Source organism: Papio anubis, chromosome 15, assembly GCF_008728515.1.
Source record: "Papio anubis isolate 15944 chromosome 15, Panubis1.0, whole genome shotgun sequence".
Classification (NCBI taxonomy): Eukaryota; Metazoa; Chordata; class Mammalia; order Primates; family Cercopithecidae; genus Papio; species Papio anubis.
Genome location: NC_044990.1, coordinates 11,059,096 through 11,074,632, shown reverse-complemented (window position 1 = coordinate 11,074,632; position 15,537 = coordinate 11,059,096). Strand labels below are relative to the sequence as shown.

General features: G+C 40.2%; 1 protein-coding gene across 7 annotated transcripts in view; it reads right to left on the bottom strand.

Moving 5' to 3' along the window:
- FRY (FRY microtubule binding protein) overlaps positions 1-15,537 on the bottom strand; it is a 269,947-nt gene that overhangs the window by 116,568 nt on the left and 137,842 nt on the right. For all 7 annotated transcript variants that reach the window (XM_003913738.5, XM_017951077.2, XM_009191743.4 and 4 more), the window contains 7 exons: positions 12,734-12,992; positions 9,823-10,005; positions 7,503-7,589; positions 4,723-4,982; positions 4,126-4,315; positions 3,343-3,467; positions 79-136 (listed from right to left, as the gene is read on the bottom strand). In XM_003913738.5, coding sequence (XP_003913787.3) covers positions 79-136; positions 3,343-3,467; positions 4,126-4,315; positions 4,723-4,982; positions 7,503-7,589; positions 9,823-10,005; positions 12,734-12,992 — 1,162 coding nt within the window. The remainder of the gene's footprint in view (positions 1-78; positions 137-3,342; positions 3,468-4,125; positions 4,316-4,722; positions 4,983-7,502; positions 7,590-9,822; positions 10,006-12,733; positions 12,993-15,537) is intronic.

Genomic DNA, 15,537 nt, shown 5'->3' with positions numbered 1-15,537 from the left:
GGAAACCACTGGGTTTGATTTAAATTCAGATGATTGTCCAAAAAACCAAGCCTTAATTATTTAAATTCAAATTCTTACCTCTGGTCTTCTTTCCAGAGCTTCTTTCATTAATGGATGAAGTTCTTCTACCAGTTCTCTACGGACGAAAAAGGTCAATTTTGAAATTCACTGTTTTTGACACCAAACTTGTCACTAAATACTCTATATCCATTCAATCCCAAATCACTTGCTGTTTGCACTTTGCTTCTAACACTACAATCTCCCTGACCTCTCCATTTCCCAATCGTGCGCTAGGCTAGAAACAGGTATTGTCCATACTTTGTATTATTCGTCTTAATTCCAGTGCTATGCATATAATTTTGGCTCAGTAACTATTGACTTGATTTTGATTTAATGTTCCGGAGATCTCTATGGCAAAAAGAAACAAACAAACCCTTTGTGAGCAATTAAACAAACAATATTTTCCAAGTATTTTCTAAATTCAAGTACTTTACTACAAGCTATGGAGCTGAAGATAAATAAAATTGAGCCCCTGCACACAAGAAATTTTCAGTCTAATTAGTGGAAAAGAGATGGGTGCGATTACCCCAGCACTGCATTTGGGATCTGTGCTCAGGAGACTGACCTCTAGTTGACTTTAAAACAAAGCCTTTTTTGGATTTCAGAGCTAAATTCCTTTATTTCCACTATATAATAAATAAAAAATTCTGTATGGCAAGTACTAAAATTGTGAGATTCTCATCAAGACCTTTTCTTTTATATAGTAAAAATATAAATCTTGATCACAATATATGTCTTTGTCCTGATTATCTCCAGTTCTCAACATTATACTTTCTAATCTAATTAGTTCTCTTCTTCAAGAAATAACTTCTGAATCGCTAGGTCAAAAAAACAGACAAAAAGATAAGATGTAGCTTGTTGTCAGACTAGTATGTAGGTATTTTGTCTACAGTATGCCCAGGTTTGAAAACCTTGTACTTTCTGGTAGGACATTTTGTTCTATTAAACATCACCAGCCAGGAAAATCCAAAGATGGGAGTAAACTCTATGCCATTCCATACTGAGAGACAGAAAGCCTGGGTTCGATTCCCGATTTCTCCAATGCAGACATTAGAATTTCTTCATCGAAGAAATGGGAATAACATCGATAGTCTCCTTCACTTTACAGTGGCCATTTAACAAATATTTACATTGTGAATATTTACATTTAATATGTCCTCTCAATAAACTTATGCGATGGATTCTATAATTATAGTAACATTTAAAAAACTAGACATACACTTATTTATGTTTATTTACTATGCCAATTTTACAGTTGAGAAAACTGAAGCCCAGAGACATTAAGTTTTCTAGACTCACGAGGCTAGTTGGTTACATAATCTTACCTGTCTCTAGGAATATTTAGAGGTCCATATATGCAAAACAATCTTAGATTATTTGGGAAAGAATGTTGGGTAATTTCAGGGATTGTTATTGTTATCTCTTTTTCTTTTCTTTTCTTTTCTTTTTTTTTTTTTTTGGTGACAGAGTCTCACCCAGGCTGGAGTGCACTGCAACCTCTGCCTCCCAGGTTCAAGCTATTCTCCTGCCTCAGCCTCCTGAGTAGCTGGGACTACAGGCGCACACCACCATGCCTGGCTAGTTTTTGTACTTTGAGTAGAGATGGGGTTTCACCACGTTGCCCAGGCTGATCTTGAACTCCTGACCTCAGGTGATCCACCCGCTTTAGCCTCCCAAAGTGCTGGGATTACAGGCATGAGCCACTGCGCCCAGCCATCTCCTTGTATTTCTATATGATATTTTGTCTTAACTAATTAACCAATAACTAGTAATAAACTCTGGTTAACTGGTACCTACACAGTCAGAACCCACAATTACTTCTTTTAAGAATGAAATCTGGGCTGGGCACGGTGGCTCACGCCTGTAATCCCAGCATTTTGGAAGGCTGAGGTGGGCGGATCACAAGGTCAGGAGTTCGAGACCATCCTGGCCAATATAGTGAAACCCCATCTCTACTAAAAATACAAAATATTAGCTGGGAGTGGTGGTGCGCACCTGTAATCCCAGCTACTCAGGAGGCTGAGGCAGGAGAATTGCTTGAACCTGGGAGGCAGAGGTTGCAGTGAGCCGAGATCATGCCACTGCACTCTAGCTTGGGCAGTAGAGTGAGACTCTGTTTCAAAAAAAAAAAAAAAAAAAAAAATTAAAACAAAATCTGACTCTAACCATAAATAACTTAGATCTTTTTCAATAGCCTCTAAAACATCTTATTAATCTTTATTTTTCAAGTAGGGTTTCTCACAAATGCTTGGAGGTTTCTCATTTCTATCTACATGGAAAATTTTGTTTGAGATTTTATTTGTCCATATAGGGTTTTGTTGCTTAGCTAAAGTCATCAGAGGCAACCCAAACTAACATTTTACAATGTCTCTTTCAAAGGCTTTGAGAGTGCTTCAGATGGAATGTTTATTTGATTGCAAATGTGAATAAATAAGGAATCCAGAAAGCAGGTATATGGTTATATTAAGGCAAAGAAAGTGCCCTACAGAAAGATCAACCAAGTTGGGCGTGGTGGCTCACACCTGTAATCCCAGCACTTTGGGAGGCTGAGGTGGGTAGATCACTTGAGGTCAGAAGTTTGAGAACAGCCTGACCAACATGGTGAAACCCCGTCTCTACTATAAATACGAACATTAGCTGGACGTGGTGGTGCAGGTCTGTTGTCCCAGCTACTCAGAAGACTGAGGCAGGAGAATCGCTTGAATCTAGAAGGCAGAGGTTGCAGTGAGCTGAGATTGCGCCACTGCACTCCAGCCTGGCAACAGAGCGAGACTCTCTCAAACAAACGAACAAACAAACAAACAAACAAACAAACAAAGAAAAAGAAAGAAAGAAAGAAAGAAAGAAAGAAAGAAAGGAAGATCAACCAACGGAACTGAACACATTAGAAAGGGTTTTATCAATGCTTAACCTTTGAGAGTCCGTTGGGTAAATGTCTGATGAGCAGACTGTTGTTATTTTGACGTGATAGCCTCTGAACAGTCTGGCTAACTGGGATTGATACTGAATTATCTTCATTTATAGTTGTCTAAAACAAAGCTTGCCAGTGAAATAAAATTTGAGAGGTAAAATCAAAGTTGCAATGACTAAAAGTGACAGGTGAGGCAGTTGCAAGGAATGCTTGTTACATGCACATCAACCAAGACGATGTAGTGGGAGTCACACAAAGCCTATAAACTCTCCAGGTACCCGCCAACACACAGACTTAAATTTGAGTTAATAAAGGAACGACAATAGCAGCAGCATGTATGAATTTAGAACAACTCATTAAGACTACTGTACCTGAAAACAAGGGAATTTGTTCTTCCAAATCCTAAAACTAAGGACTCTGTGATCTCAATGCTCTCTAGTCTCATCAAAGGCACCAACTGCTTTAACAGAACTCCCACCGATGGGGTGCCTATGGCCTGAAACAAGTTGAATACAAGTGAAAAAGAGGTAACATGGTAACGGATGGTTCCTTTAATCAAAGGATGATTCCACTGTAACAGTTTCAAAGTACTGAACCACATCCCAAGGCACTGCCATCATTTCAGGAAACACACACACACCTACACACACACACACACACACACACACACACACAACCCCACAAATTTAATACAGCAAAATGAATGCAGGTCTCACCTGGAACACAAATTCTAAAAAAAAATTTTATAATGGTTTTCTTCTTTTTAAAACCATTTAAGTCTACAAAGCTATCTTTAACAAGATAATTTATTTAATCAAGGCATGATTTAAAGGTGAATATTCAGTGAGGAGGGACAGAAATGTAGTGTGGTGTTGCAGGACACAAACCAAACCTCAGGGCATGAATAAATACAAGTCACTCTATGGTCTTAAGCAAGTTTCTCAACTTTTCTTTATCTTTGGTTCCCCACTTGTCAGGGAGGAGTAATAAATTATTCATATAAACACTCAATGGAATTTAGAAATGTGTAGGATGAAAATCTGATCCCATAATACTCCAGATGGCAGGCACAGTGCAATGTGCACTGTGAACTCTAGACAAACAAGCTAAAAAAAAACCTTACAGAATAATTCTTCTGAAGCATGTCATGTCACCTTGTTATCGTAGCTCACTGTACCATCAGGTGTGGTCGCCATTATTTCTGGAGTGGAAGCTCTTAAGTGTCCTGGGCTCATAATACTGGGTTTTGCAACTCCAAAACAAAGAATTAGGTAGTTTCTCCACAAAGTGACATAGTTGTCTCCGCTGCCGGCAGTGCTGGTTTTCTTGGCATTAATTGGGCTACTAGAAATATGGAATCAAAAACAAGAGTGAAACTAAGTTCTGGATTTTAAATATCACTTATTAAATAAAGATCATAGGAAGTACTCAAATAGAGTTGAACAACTGTCGATTGAGAATGTTATTCGAAGAGTATCTGCATTGGATGAGGAGTCAAACAGAAGAACTTTCAAGTATCTTTTACCATTAAAAGTCTGAAATTATAGACTTAGACAATCATACTGATTATTGAGGAAAAAACCCACTAGCTTTAGACAAAAATTTTTTAATGTTTTTACTCAATGTTAAGAATTCTCTAGTAGGAAGTTCAGAAATTGGGATGATAACATCCCAATCTCTTGTACAAAATGAAAACTTAAGAGGGCAAATGGAAAAACAACAGGGCAGAGGAAAACACAAGGATGCCTTACTTTGGGTCCACCAGAGGCATCACCGACTGGAGACGAGTGAAGGCATAAGGCCAGGCATAGCTGAGGGCTGTGGGGCAGTGCTTGGGTAAGTTCTCCTGCCGGAGGAAGCTGAAGAGGCAGAGGACCCATGGGTCTTTGACAGACTGTGCGAATATCCAGACATGGGAAGGGCTTTTCACATCATAATGGCTATTGACCAGGACTGCGTTCCATTCCACCAGCCACTGCAGATCCACATTGTGGGTGAGTGGTAACGTTGCCTGTAGGTATAAGAGGTAGGTTGTGAGTTAAACCCAAACTGAAGTTATCCCTCCTCCACAGGGCTCAGCCTGGATACTCATTCTTGCACAGTGCTTTTCCTGAGTGCACTGGACTGGCTTTGAATCTGAAATACCAATCCTGCACCTACCACATTTGACCTTGGTGTGTGGTCATCAGTCTTCCTATGCTAGATGATAAGCAGCTTAAGTGCAAAATTTAAGAACTTGGATCATATTTTGACAGGTTTATCGTCACAGAGCACTGTGTATCAGTACACAGAAGCTGTTTACTAATTATTTGTTGAATGAACATATGACAGTAAATTTAAACTGAACCATGGATTCACTATTTTAAAATTCTGAAAAGTTATTCATCTCTGAGATTCACAAATACGTTTTTATCATTTTAATTAATATATTCTTAAAGCTATGATCTTCTCTATCTTTCCTTACACTAAAATATCTTCCCTTTGATTTAGAGAGAGGGCTAAGCACAATCTCTTTTATGAAGGGCATTCTACTGACAGTTTTTGAGATAAGATACCTACATATTCTTATTTTATGTATGATGTATGTATGAAGACAGAGTCTTGCTCTGTCACACAGATTGGAGTGCAGTGGTCTGTGATCCTGGCTCACTGCCACTTCCGCCTCCCAGGTTCAAGTGATTCTTGTACCTCAGCCTCCCGAGTAGCTGGGATTACAGGCACACGCCACCATGCCTGGCTAATTTTTGTATTATTGTTTAGAAGAGACAGGGTTTCACCATGTTGGCCAGGCTGGTCTCGAATTCCTGACCTCAAGTGATCTGCCTGCTTTGGCCTCCCAAAGTGCTGGCATTATAGGCGTGAACCACCACATCCGGCCAAGATACCTACATATTCTCGCCCTATGATAGCAAGTAAAAATAAAAATCCCTTGAAATCTCTTGAAAGGTAAATATCTATATTAATAAGTTCTTATATTCCATTTTGTTTTCTTTTAAGTCTAGATACCAAAGTTCAGGGGAAATCAATTTTCAAATAATCCAGCTATTGTGCCAAGAGAGGACACTGCCTTTATGTTTGTTAGGCATGTAAAATGATAAGTTTATCTGTTGGGTTTATGAGTTCCCATGGGTAAGAGTGTTTTAATAGTGGCCTCAATGGTCAATAGGCTGTAAGGGGCAGAGATGGAGCTGCAGAGCCTGAGAGATGAGATGGCAACATAGGCTCTGCCCAAAGCCTGTGACCTGGGAAAATTACTGAACATCCTAGAATCTCTGTTTATTGAATGTATGACTTGGGAATTATAATGCTGATCTCACCAAATCTTTCAGTGAATTACATGAGATAACAGCTGTAAAAACACCTGGCACAAAGCAGGCATCGCTTCTCCCATTACTCTCTCCCCGTTTCTGTACATCTTCCTAAGTTCAGTATTGCTGAGCTAGTTACCCAGCTTAAGATTTTGATTTTGGTACACACAGAACAAAAGTACATGAACAAAATATAAAGCGCTATCTGTAGGCAAGTAGGATACGTACATTAAGCAAAGCTTAATATTCCGTTCCATGTCAAAACAATTTCAAATTCTAAAAGAGGTAGGACTATTTCACTATGACTGTTAAGGTCTGCAGTACCTGGCTTATAGTTTTAGTGTATTATTATTATGACCATAAGCAAGAACAGGGCTACTAAAAATAGGAATCTGTGTTCAATCAAGTCAGAAAAGGCCATGAAGAGCTCCGAAATGTCTTCAGGTTTTGTATACACTTATAATTATCTGACAAGTATCTGCACATCAGGCATCCGCAACATCAGTAACATGGATTCTGCAAGGAGTCTCAGCTCTGTCCTGCCTCCCTTCAGCTATTTAGCCCAGATTAATGCAGGTCCTGTTTTTACACTTTTATTTTTAAAGTCAGATAACTAAAATCAGTTTAAATTTCCCTTCTACACTTGTTCAGGAAATTGAAAGTTGCCAAAGGAAGAATGTATTTGTGTAGCAGATAAACCTCTCCTAGGTTCAGAGTCCAAACCTGGGAAGGAGAGTTCGAGAGACCAGACTTGACCCTGGGCTCTAAAACTCCCCTTTTGGGTGACTGTGGACTCATCCCTTAACATTTTTGAATTTCAGTAACTGTGAGAATCAAATCAAATAATAAATGTAAAAGCACTTTGTAAACTATAAAGTACCACATAAATAGAAGTTACATATTAAGTACAATATTGTTAAGTCTAATATTAAGTGATAAGTACAATGAAAAAGGCAAAGTAATTTTCCCTAAGAATCCTGAGCAATTCTTCTTAAAATTGTAGTTTACAAATATTATCTATATTCCTAAGACCCAGATTTTGTGTAAAATTTATCTTAAACTAACATCTGAAAAACTAGTCTTATCTTCATAAGTACCTTTGGGTCAGTTTACTAATCTGACATAAACACCCAAATTATTCCATGTAATTTTTCAGTGACTCTCTACTTTAGATAGGTCCAGAGCTTTTAAGAGCCATTAATTGGAATCAAATGTGTACTTACTGAATCCGAAACTGCTACATGAATAAAACTTTCTAGAATGGAAGAACTTAGCTGATCCATGACATCAATCATCGGCCTGTCGTCATCCTGTACAAAGGGGAGGCGATTACTCTCTATGGGAAAATGAATCCTCCCCACCCACCCCACCACCTTCATCTGATACATGAAGCAGGACAGCTTGCGAGACAGCGATAAGGATTTTCTCACAGAAAAGTGAGTGCCTAGAGGGTGGAAGGCAGTGAGTAAAACTCCTGTGGTTCTGAGCTTCATCTTTCAAGTTTAATGGAAGATAATTAGAATTCCAATTTCACATTGTACTGAAAAGACATACACCTGAATTTCAGACTCATACATGTACATGAGAATCTACCAACACCATACGTTATTCACTATGGTGTTCATGTTATTAATTTTGAGAAGTAGAAATCCTGCAAGAACATGCTTTGTTAGACCACCAACTAAAATGCTACTTACTTTAAGTCACTGGTCTGTTAAAATACCTGATAAACTGTTTACTGTGACTGAATTTTAGTCCCAAAGAAACCAGACTGACAACACACTCTTTGTAGTATCTACATAGTATATAACGATTTGATATAAGATGCAAATTGGAAAGGGCACGAGAGAGTATCTAAGTGAAAATGCTACATGAATAATACATAAATGAATGGATTCATTCATTTATATATCATAAATAAATTCATCCATTCATTTATATATTATGAACATAATATATGTAATGAATATATAAATATTCATTTATTTATATATTATATATTCATTCACCACCCTTTATTATGGAGAAATTTGAAAATATAAAATTATTTACTCAAAAGCCTTATAGAAAAGCCTTAGAATGTCTCTATTTGTGTGTGAATGACAATGATTTAAAAAACATTATGGCAGGTCAAAGAAAACAACATATGAGGAACATCCTTGATGCAGTCTACTGGATTAACACTTAAGAAGTGGGGCATTAGAGCCATGTGTATATATCTGTTGTTGAATTTTGGCTCTGTTACATTCCAGCTGTTGATTTTGGGGAAGGCATTTAACCTCTCTAAGCCTCAGTCTCAGTATCTGTACAATGGGATAATAACCAAACCAATCCTTAGGTTATTATGAGGGTTAAATGAGATATTCTATATAAAGCACTTAGCAGAGTACCTGACACATACATGGTAATTATTATTATTATTATTATTATTTTTTTTTTTTTGAGACGGAGTCTCGCTCTGTCGCCCAGGCTGGAGTGCAGTGGCCGGATCTCAGCTCACTGCAAGCTCCGCCTCCCGGGTTCACGCCATTCTCCTGCCTCAGCCTCCCGAGTAGCTGGGACTACAGGCGCCCGCCACCTCGCCCGGCTAGTTTTTTGTATTTTTTTAGTAGAGACGGGGTTTCACCGTGTTAGCCAGGATGGACATGGTAATTATTATTATCATTACTTTCATAATTACAAACATGATGAAGGTTTGCTAAAATATAGCATGTCTTAGAGATTCATTTAAAAGATGCCAGAGATGTGGCCCTGAAATATATCAGAAAGCTATCTAAAGAAATGTGAACAGAAAAGATTGTGAAGTTGAAAATATTTTATAAAGAGAGTGACTATGTCAAGTATTATAAAACCAAATTATTTTTAAAAGAAGAAAATAGAAAGTGATAATTTTCTAAAGAAGTATATGACATGAAAAGCTGGTCCTTCTTTCATCAAATTATGCACTTGGTTTGGCCACCCAAGCTACTTGCAAGAGAGCAAGAAGTGTTTTCTGTGAACAAGGTGTACAGCATTTGGCCACATGTGGGGTGTTAGCAGGCATTGATCATGCTTAATAATTGGCTTCCTTCTTCCATTTCAAGAGGACATGTTTTTTGTGATGCCATTTTCTACCATCATCAAGATTAAACATCTTTCAGTTTGCCAAACTTGCACCTTGATCATTTCAAATGAGATATATTATTTTTTCAATTTTATTCTCTAATATAAAGTAATAATATCTTCTTAATTAGATGTGTGCTGAACACTGTGGAGGAAATGATCCATAGCCTAAATTAATCTTAAAATTCTTTACTTCTTAGCAAAGTAATGTCCCTGGAGAACTGGGATTGGTCTTTTCTATTGCTTTTAGAAAACATGACTTACATCTAGTAGATCAAGAATGCTATTACAATCGTTTAAAACCTAACAATGAATGAAAAATGCGACACCACATGTAACATAAAAGTACATGAAATAGTACTGCATCATTTGTACTTTTTAATCTAAATTTCAGAACAGTTGAAAGTAAGAAATGGAAACATTCAGAAGACAAATCCATACCTCAGGCTGTCCCAGGGCAACAAATAACGCTCGAATTTCCTTGAGTATTAAAACGGACAGTTTGCGTGTGGCCACCTGGAAACTGCAGAGTAAAACCAGAGCAAAACCTTCTACAGCGTGGAGTACACTGCAGTGGGGACCTCGTTCCGACTGAATTCTGTGACTGGAGCCATTTGCAATGAGCTGTTATGCAATAAGAACAACATTCTGTATTCAGCAAAATAACAATGGAAGAAGAATAAACTCATGTTTTATATATCTTTTGCACATTTGACCTTGTAAATGTTAAAATAAATCACAATGGTTTAGAACCAGACATGTCTATGAATGTATTATTACTATTCATGAAATATCCTAGATCCCCTTTTGTCTTTCAGATCACTTGTTGCTGTGGAATATCATCAACCATTTGTTACTTCTGATGAAAAATAACTCTTCAAAGGCTATTAATGTTAATAAAAACACAACTCCTTTCATCTTTACCACTTGGTATTACACTGTATATACAATCAAAGTGGCCAAAGTTGTTATTTAAATTCTCCACAGACTTTTGGATACTATTAAATCGAATTTTCAAACATTTACTTTCTATTTCTCCTTGCCTACTTGTTTGTATGTTAGATTCTACTCTAGGTTTTGCACAGGTGTGTGATGGATTCTGAAAGTTCCCAATCCCCAACCAAGTGAATCTAAAGTAAAAGCAAGCCAGTCAACAGGGAAGTTTCCACCTTCATTTTTGTTTTCCCGTTACAAGCACATATAATCCTTGGTTTCCTACCTATCATGTGTTGGCATGTCTACAACACAGGGAAGGGAGAAGGAGCTGAATGTCATCTCTGGGGTTAGCCTCTCAGGAATCCCAGCTGTTCCCCAGATGCTACTATACTGCCGTGAGCCTCCATAGTCTTTAGACTCTCAGTTCCACTCTTCTCCAGCCAGACCCCTTTCTCCATCTGCTCATTGCCAATGCCAAGTTCCCACTGCCCTGGTTCTCCTCTGACAACACTCCTCCTCAATGCACTCTGCAAAACGTTATCGCTACCTTAACCATTTAGGATTGAGACATGAAAGGATAAAAGAGCACAAGACACCGCTATCTTCCATGAATATTTTCCTTCCTTTCGTGGTTTCTTGTTTATATCCACCTTCCATTCCTTATATCCATCCATCAATATCCACATCCATCCATCCCACCCCTATCCATCCATTCCATGTATCCATATCTACATCCACACCCACATCTATATCCACAGCTACATCCATATCCACATTCCTATCCACATCCATATCACATCCATTTACATCCACATCCTATCTACATCCACACCCACACCACATCCACGTCCATCCCTATCCACATCCACATCCCTATCCACATCCCTATCACATCCATTTACATCCATATCCATATCTACATCCACCCACACCTAAATCAACGATCCATTAATCCATTCCATCCATCCATCCATTCCACGTCCACCCGCCACCCGTCCGCCACATCCATCCGCGTCCGTTCCGATCCGCCACCACGCCGTCCACGTCCACGTCCGTCCGCCACGCCCACGTCCACGTCCACTTTTTCGTCCGTCCGTGATCACGTCCGCACCGCCGATCTGCATTCTGCGATCACGTCCGTCGTCCACGTCCGTCCGTCCGTCCACCCGATCACGTCCGTCCGTCGATCTTCCGCCCACGATCCATCCACGTCCCTAATCCGCGATCCATTAAGATCCAGTTTGCAGATCTGCGTCCGCGCAGATCCTCAATCTTCGATCCGCGCCCAGCGTGCGATCCGCGTCAGGTCAGGTCGAGTTCACGATCCGCCCGATCCAGGTCACGCGCCTGCGATCCGCCATATCCGCGATCCGTCGTGATCAGATCCATTGTCGTCCACGATCCATCTTACTCGCCCGCACCGCGCCACGATCCACGTCTGCGACCAGATCTGCGGTCACGCATCCACGTCACGCCGATCCGCGATCCGCATACGTTCACGCCGATCCGCCCGATCCCGATCACGATCCATTAATCCGTCCGTTTGCGTCCACGATCCGCACCACGCCGTCACGCCCGATCTTGATCCACATCCTGCGTCACCTCCCTTTCACGATCCACGTCCGCACCTGCGTCCACGTCCGTGTCACGTCCGTATGCCATCCATCCACCATCCATATATCCATCCATCCACCACCCTTCATCTACATCCATCCACCATCCACCACCACCCATCCCACACCCACATCCACATCCACATCCACATCCACATCACATCCACATCCACATCCACATCAGCTCTAAGTCCCTGGACTGTAGTCATTTGCTCTCACAAATATATTTGCACCATACTTCTCTGAAAAAAACAATTTCTATTCCCTAAATGACCTTGTGAATGTTAACAAGTCTAACCTGATGTGGAACATCATGCTCTGAGTTTCTTGGTCACAATTTATGCCAGTGGAAGAACTAAGGCCCACCACCAGAGAGGAAGTTCCTAGGTGGCTGGAAGTAAGAATTCTAAAGGTTCTAGACTGCCTCTCATTCACATATACAGTGCCTAAAAGAATATAAATTCAGCCGGGCATGGTGGCTCACACCTGTAATCCTACCACTCTGGGAGGCTGAGGCGGGAGGATCACTTGAGGTTGGGAGTTCGAGACCAGCCTGGCCAAGATGGCAAAACCCCAATCTCTGCTAAAAATACAAAAATTAGCTGGGTGTGATGGCATGCACCTGTAATCCCAGCTACTCGGGAGGCTGAGGCATGAGAATCACTTGAACCGGGAGGCGGACGTTGCAGTGAGCCGAGATCATGCTACTGTACTCCAGCCTGGGCAATAGAGTGAGACTGTCCCACCCCACAACACCAACAACAAAAAAGAATATAAATTCATGGGTAAGGTGTGAAAATCACCTCCGAATTTCTGATTTTGTTGGCTTGTTCATAGACTTTTCCTTGTGTCTGTATGACTAGTTTCCACTGGGTGAGCAGCTGCAGCAGCAACTTCAGGGACGAATCAAGGAGTGTGTGATGCATATCATTTACTTCCCGGAGCAGGAAGTTGGTAAAGCCAAATAGGACATCTTCTCTCCAATCTGAGAAGTCAACAAGTAAACCCTGAAGAGAATTTTGTGCAATATGTCGCAATTCATCATCCATGTGAATAGAGAGCCTGTGAAATGAATAACAGACAATAAAATCATTTACTTTATTAACTGGTCTTCTAGAGCTAAGAAGGAACATCTATTAATATATATCTCTTCTACTTGGGTCTGAAAATGGGTCTCCCTTATTTTTTGCTTAGTAAATGACTTACATAAATATTTTTTAAAAACTTCTAATTTGGCCAGGCACAGTGGCTCACACCTGTAATCCCAGCACTTTGGGAGGCTGAGGTGGGACGATTGCCTGAGTTCAGGAGTTCGAGGCCAGGTTGACTAACATGGTGAAACCCCGTCTCTACTAAAAATACAAAAATTAGCTGGGCGTGGTGGCACATGCCTGTAGTCCCCGGTACTTGGGAGGCTAGGCAGGAGAATCGCTTGAACTCGGGAGGCAGAGGTTGCGGTGAGCCAAGATTGTGCCACTGCACTCCAGCCTGGGCAACAGAGTGAAACTCCATCTCAAACAAAACAAAACAAAACAAAACAAACTTCTAATTTTAGAATTACTGAAGCATTGCAAAGATAATACAGAGTTTTCTGATATAGTGTTCTTCCGGCCTCCCCTAATGTTAACGTCTTATATAACCATGGTACATTTAGCAAAACTAAGAACTTAATATTGGGAAGAAGCTATTAACTTTACTCAGATTTCACCAGTTTTCCAATGATGTCCTTTTTCTGTTTCAGAATGCAATCCAAGACATCACACTGCATTTAGCTGTACTGTATATGAACACTTTTAATTACATCACTGGCTACAGAATAAATTAGTATCGAATCCTATTTTTAAGGATGAGGAACCTGAGTACTGGAGAAGCTAAAGGACTCATCCAGAAGCTCAGTATAAATGAGCAATCGGAGTAAGGCCAGTGGTCCTAAATCGGTTTTGCTCCTTGGGAAATTTGGCAATGTCTGGAGACATTTCTGGCTGCACACCTTGGGGTGTGGTAGAGGCATCTCTCCAGTGGGTAGAAGCTAGGGATGTTGCTAAACACCCTACAATGCACAGGACAGTTCCCTGTGACAAAGAATTTTCTGGCCCAAAATGTCGATAGTGCCAAGGTTGAGAAATTTTGAGTGAGTTAGCAGAATTCTAGTGTATCTGTGGTTTAATCTAGAACAACACAATAATATTAAATCTTGACAATGGTAGGATGGATTATTGCTAACCTATTGCTTTACATATTCATTCATTTATTTAATAAGCAAAGGCTTTTAAGAGACACCTTCGTAAGATTCAGTCATTATATGCCCTGTGTACAGCACTTAGGATATTGAGTTTGGTGTGGCTGTGTCTATTGGGTGAGGTGCCTGCAAGAGTGAGGTGTGAGACAGTGCTGGAGAGGAAGCAGATGCAGCTCACTGAAGGGTCTTTGGGCCACCCAGGGAGACAACACAGCAGGGAAGGGGTTCAGAGTGTGTGCTCTGGAATCAGAATGCCTGGATCAGTGTCTTGCCTCTATCACTTATTAGCTACGTGACTTCAGGCTAGTCACTTAACCTCTAAGCCTCAGATTGGTGAAATGGGGGTACTAACTGTAACTGCATTCCATAAACCTGTTGTGAGGGTCACTGAATTATCCATGTGCAATGTTTAGCACTGCTCAGATCACAGAGTAGGCACTCAGTAATGTTAGCTATTATTAGAAGAAAATGAATTGTATCCTGAAAGTTATAGGGAAATAAACATGATTAGATTCACTCTTGAGAAAAGAGAGTCACGCAGGAAAGGGAGAATGCCTTGGAGAAGAAACAAGGCACAGGCCACCTAAGAGGTCACTGCAGTGACTTAAGCAACAAGTGGTGAGGGCCTGACCAAAGCAGAGAAGTGTGGTAGGGTAAGGGCAGATGGAGGCCAAAGACACTGAAAAGATAGAGTTTCCAGGACTCAGTAGCCTGCAGGTGTTCAGTGTCAGAGAAGAACATGGCTGAGTCAATGGAGGCTCCATACCCAGGGCAAATAGAAGACAACGTTGCAGCCCAGAGTGGTTAATGAATTTGCTCAAAATTAACAAAGGGAAGAGCCAGGAATTCAATCTAGGACTTCTAATCTTTAATCCAAAATACTTCCCACAAAACAAGCCTGGCACAAGTCACCCTAGTTATCACTCTCAAATAGATAGCATTTCAAAAGCCTGATAAGATAAGCAAACTCTTGTCTTATTTTCTAAAGCTTAAAGTACACCAGTTGGTCCAGTCTGACAATATAAACTAGGTAAAAAGTTCTTTAGTTCACAGATTTACACTGAGTCAGGGAATATATTTTCTGTCTCAAAAGCATGCAAAGTTCTAAACAGACCCTGAGAAGGAAGAGCTAAGCTAATTTTTCAGGGACGTCTTATACAATTAAATTTACAGTTCTTAAGTAGTTGCTGAAAAAAGAATGAGAAGCCTTTAACCTGGGCTTCCAATCTAGAATTGTCTGAAACAGGAGTTTTCAAACTTTCTTTATATTGCATTCAGCAGCAGATCTATCTTTTTTTCCAATAGAAGTTTATGTAGAGCTCTGTGGTGGTGAATTTTATGTGTCAACTTGGCTGGACCTCGGTGCCC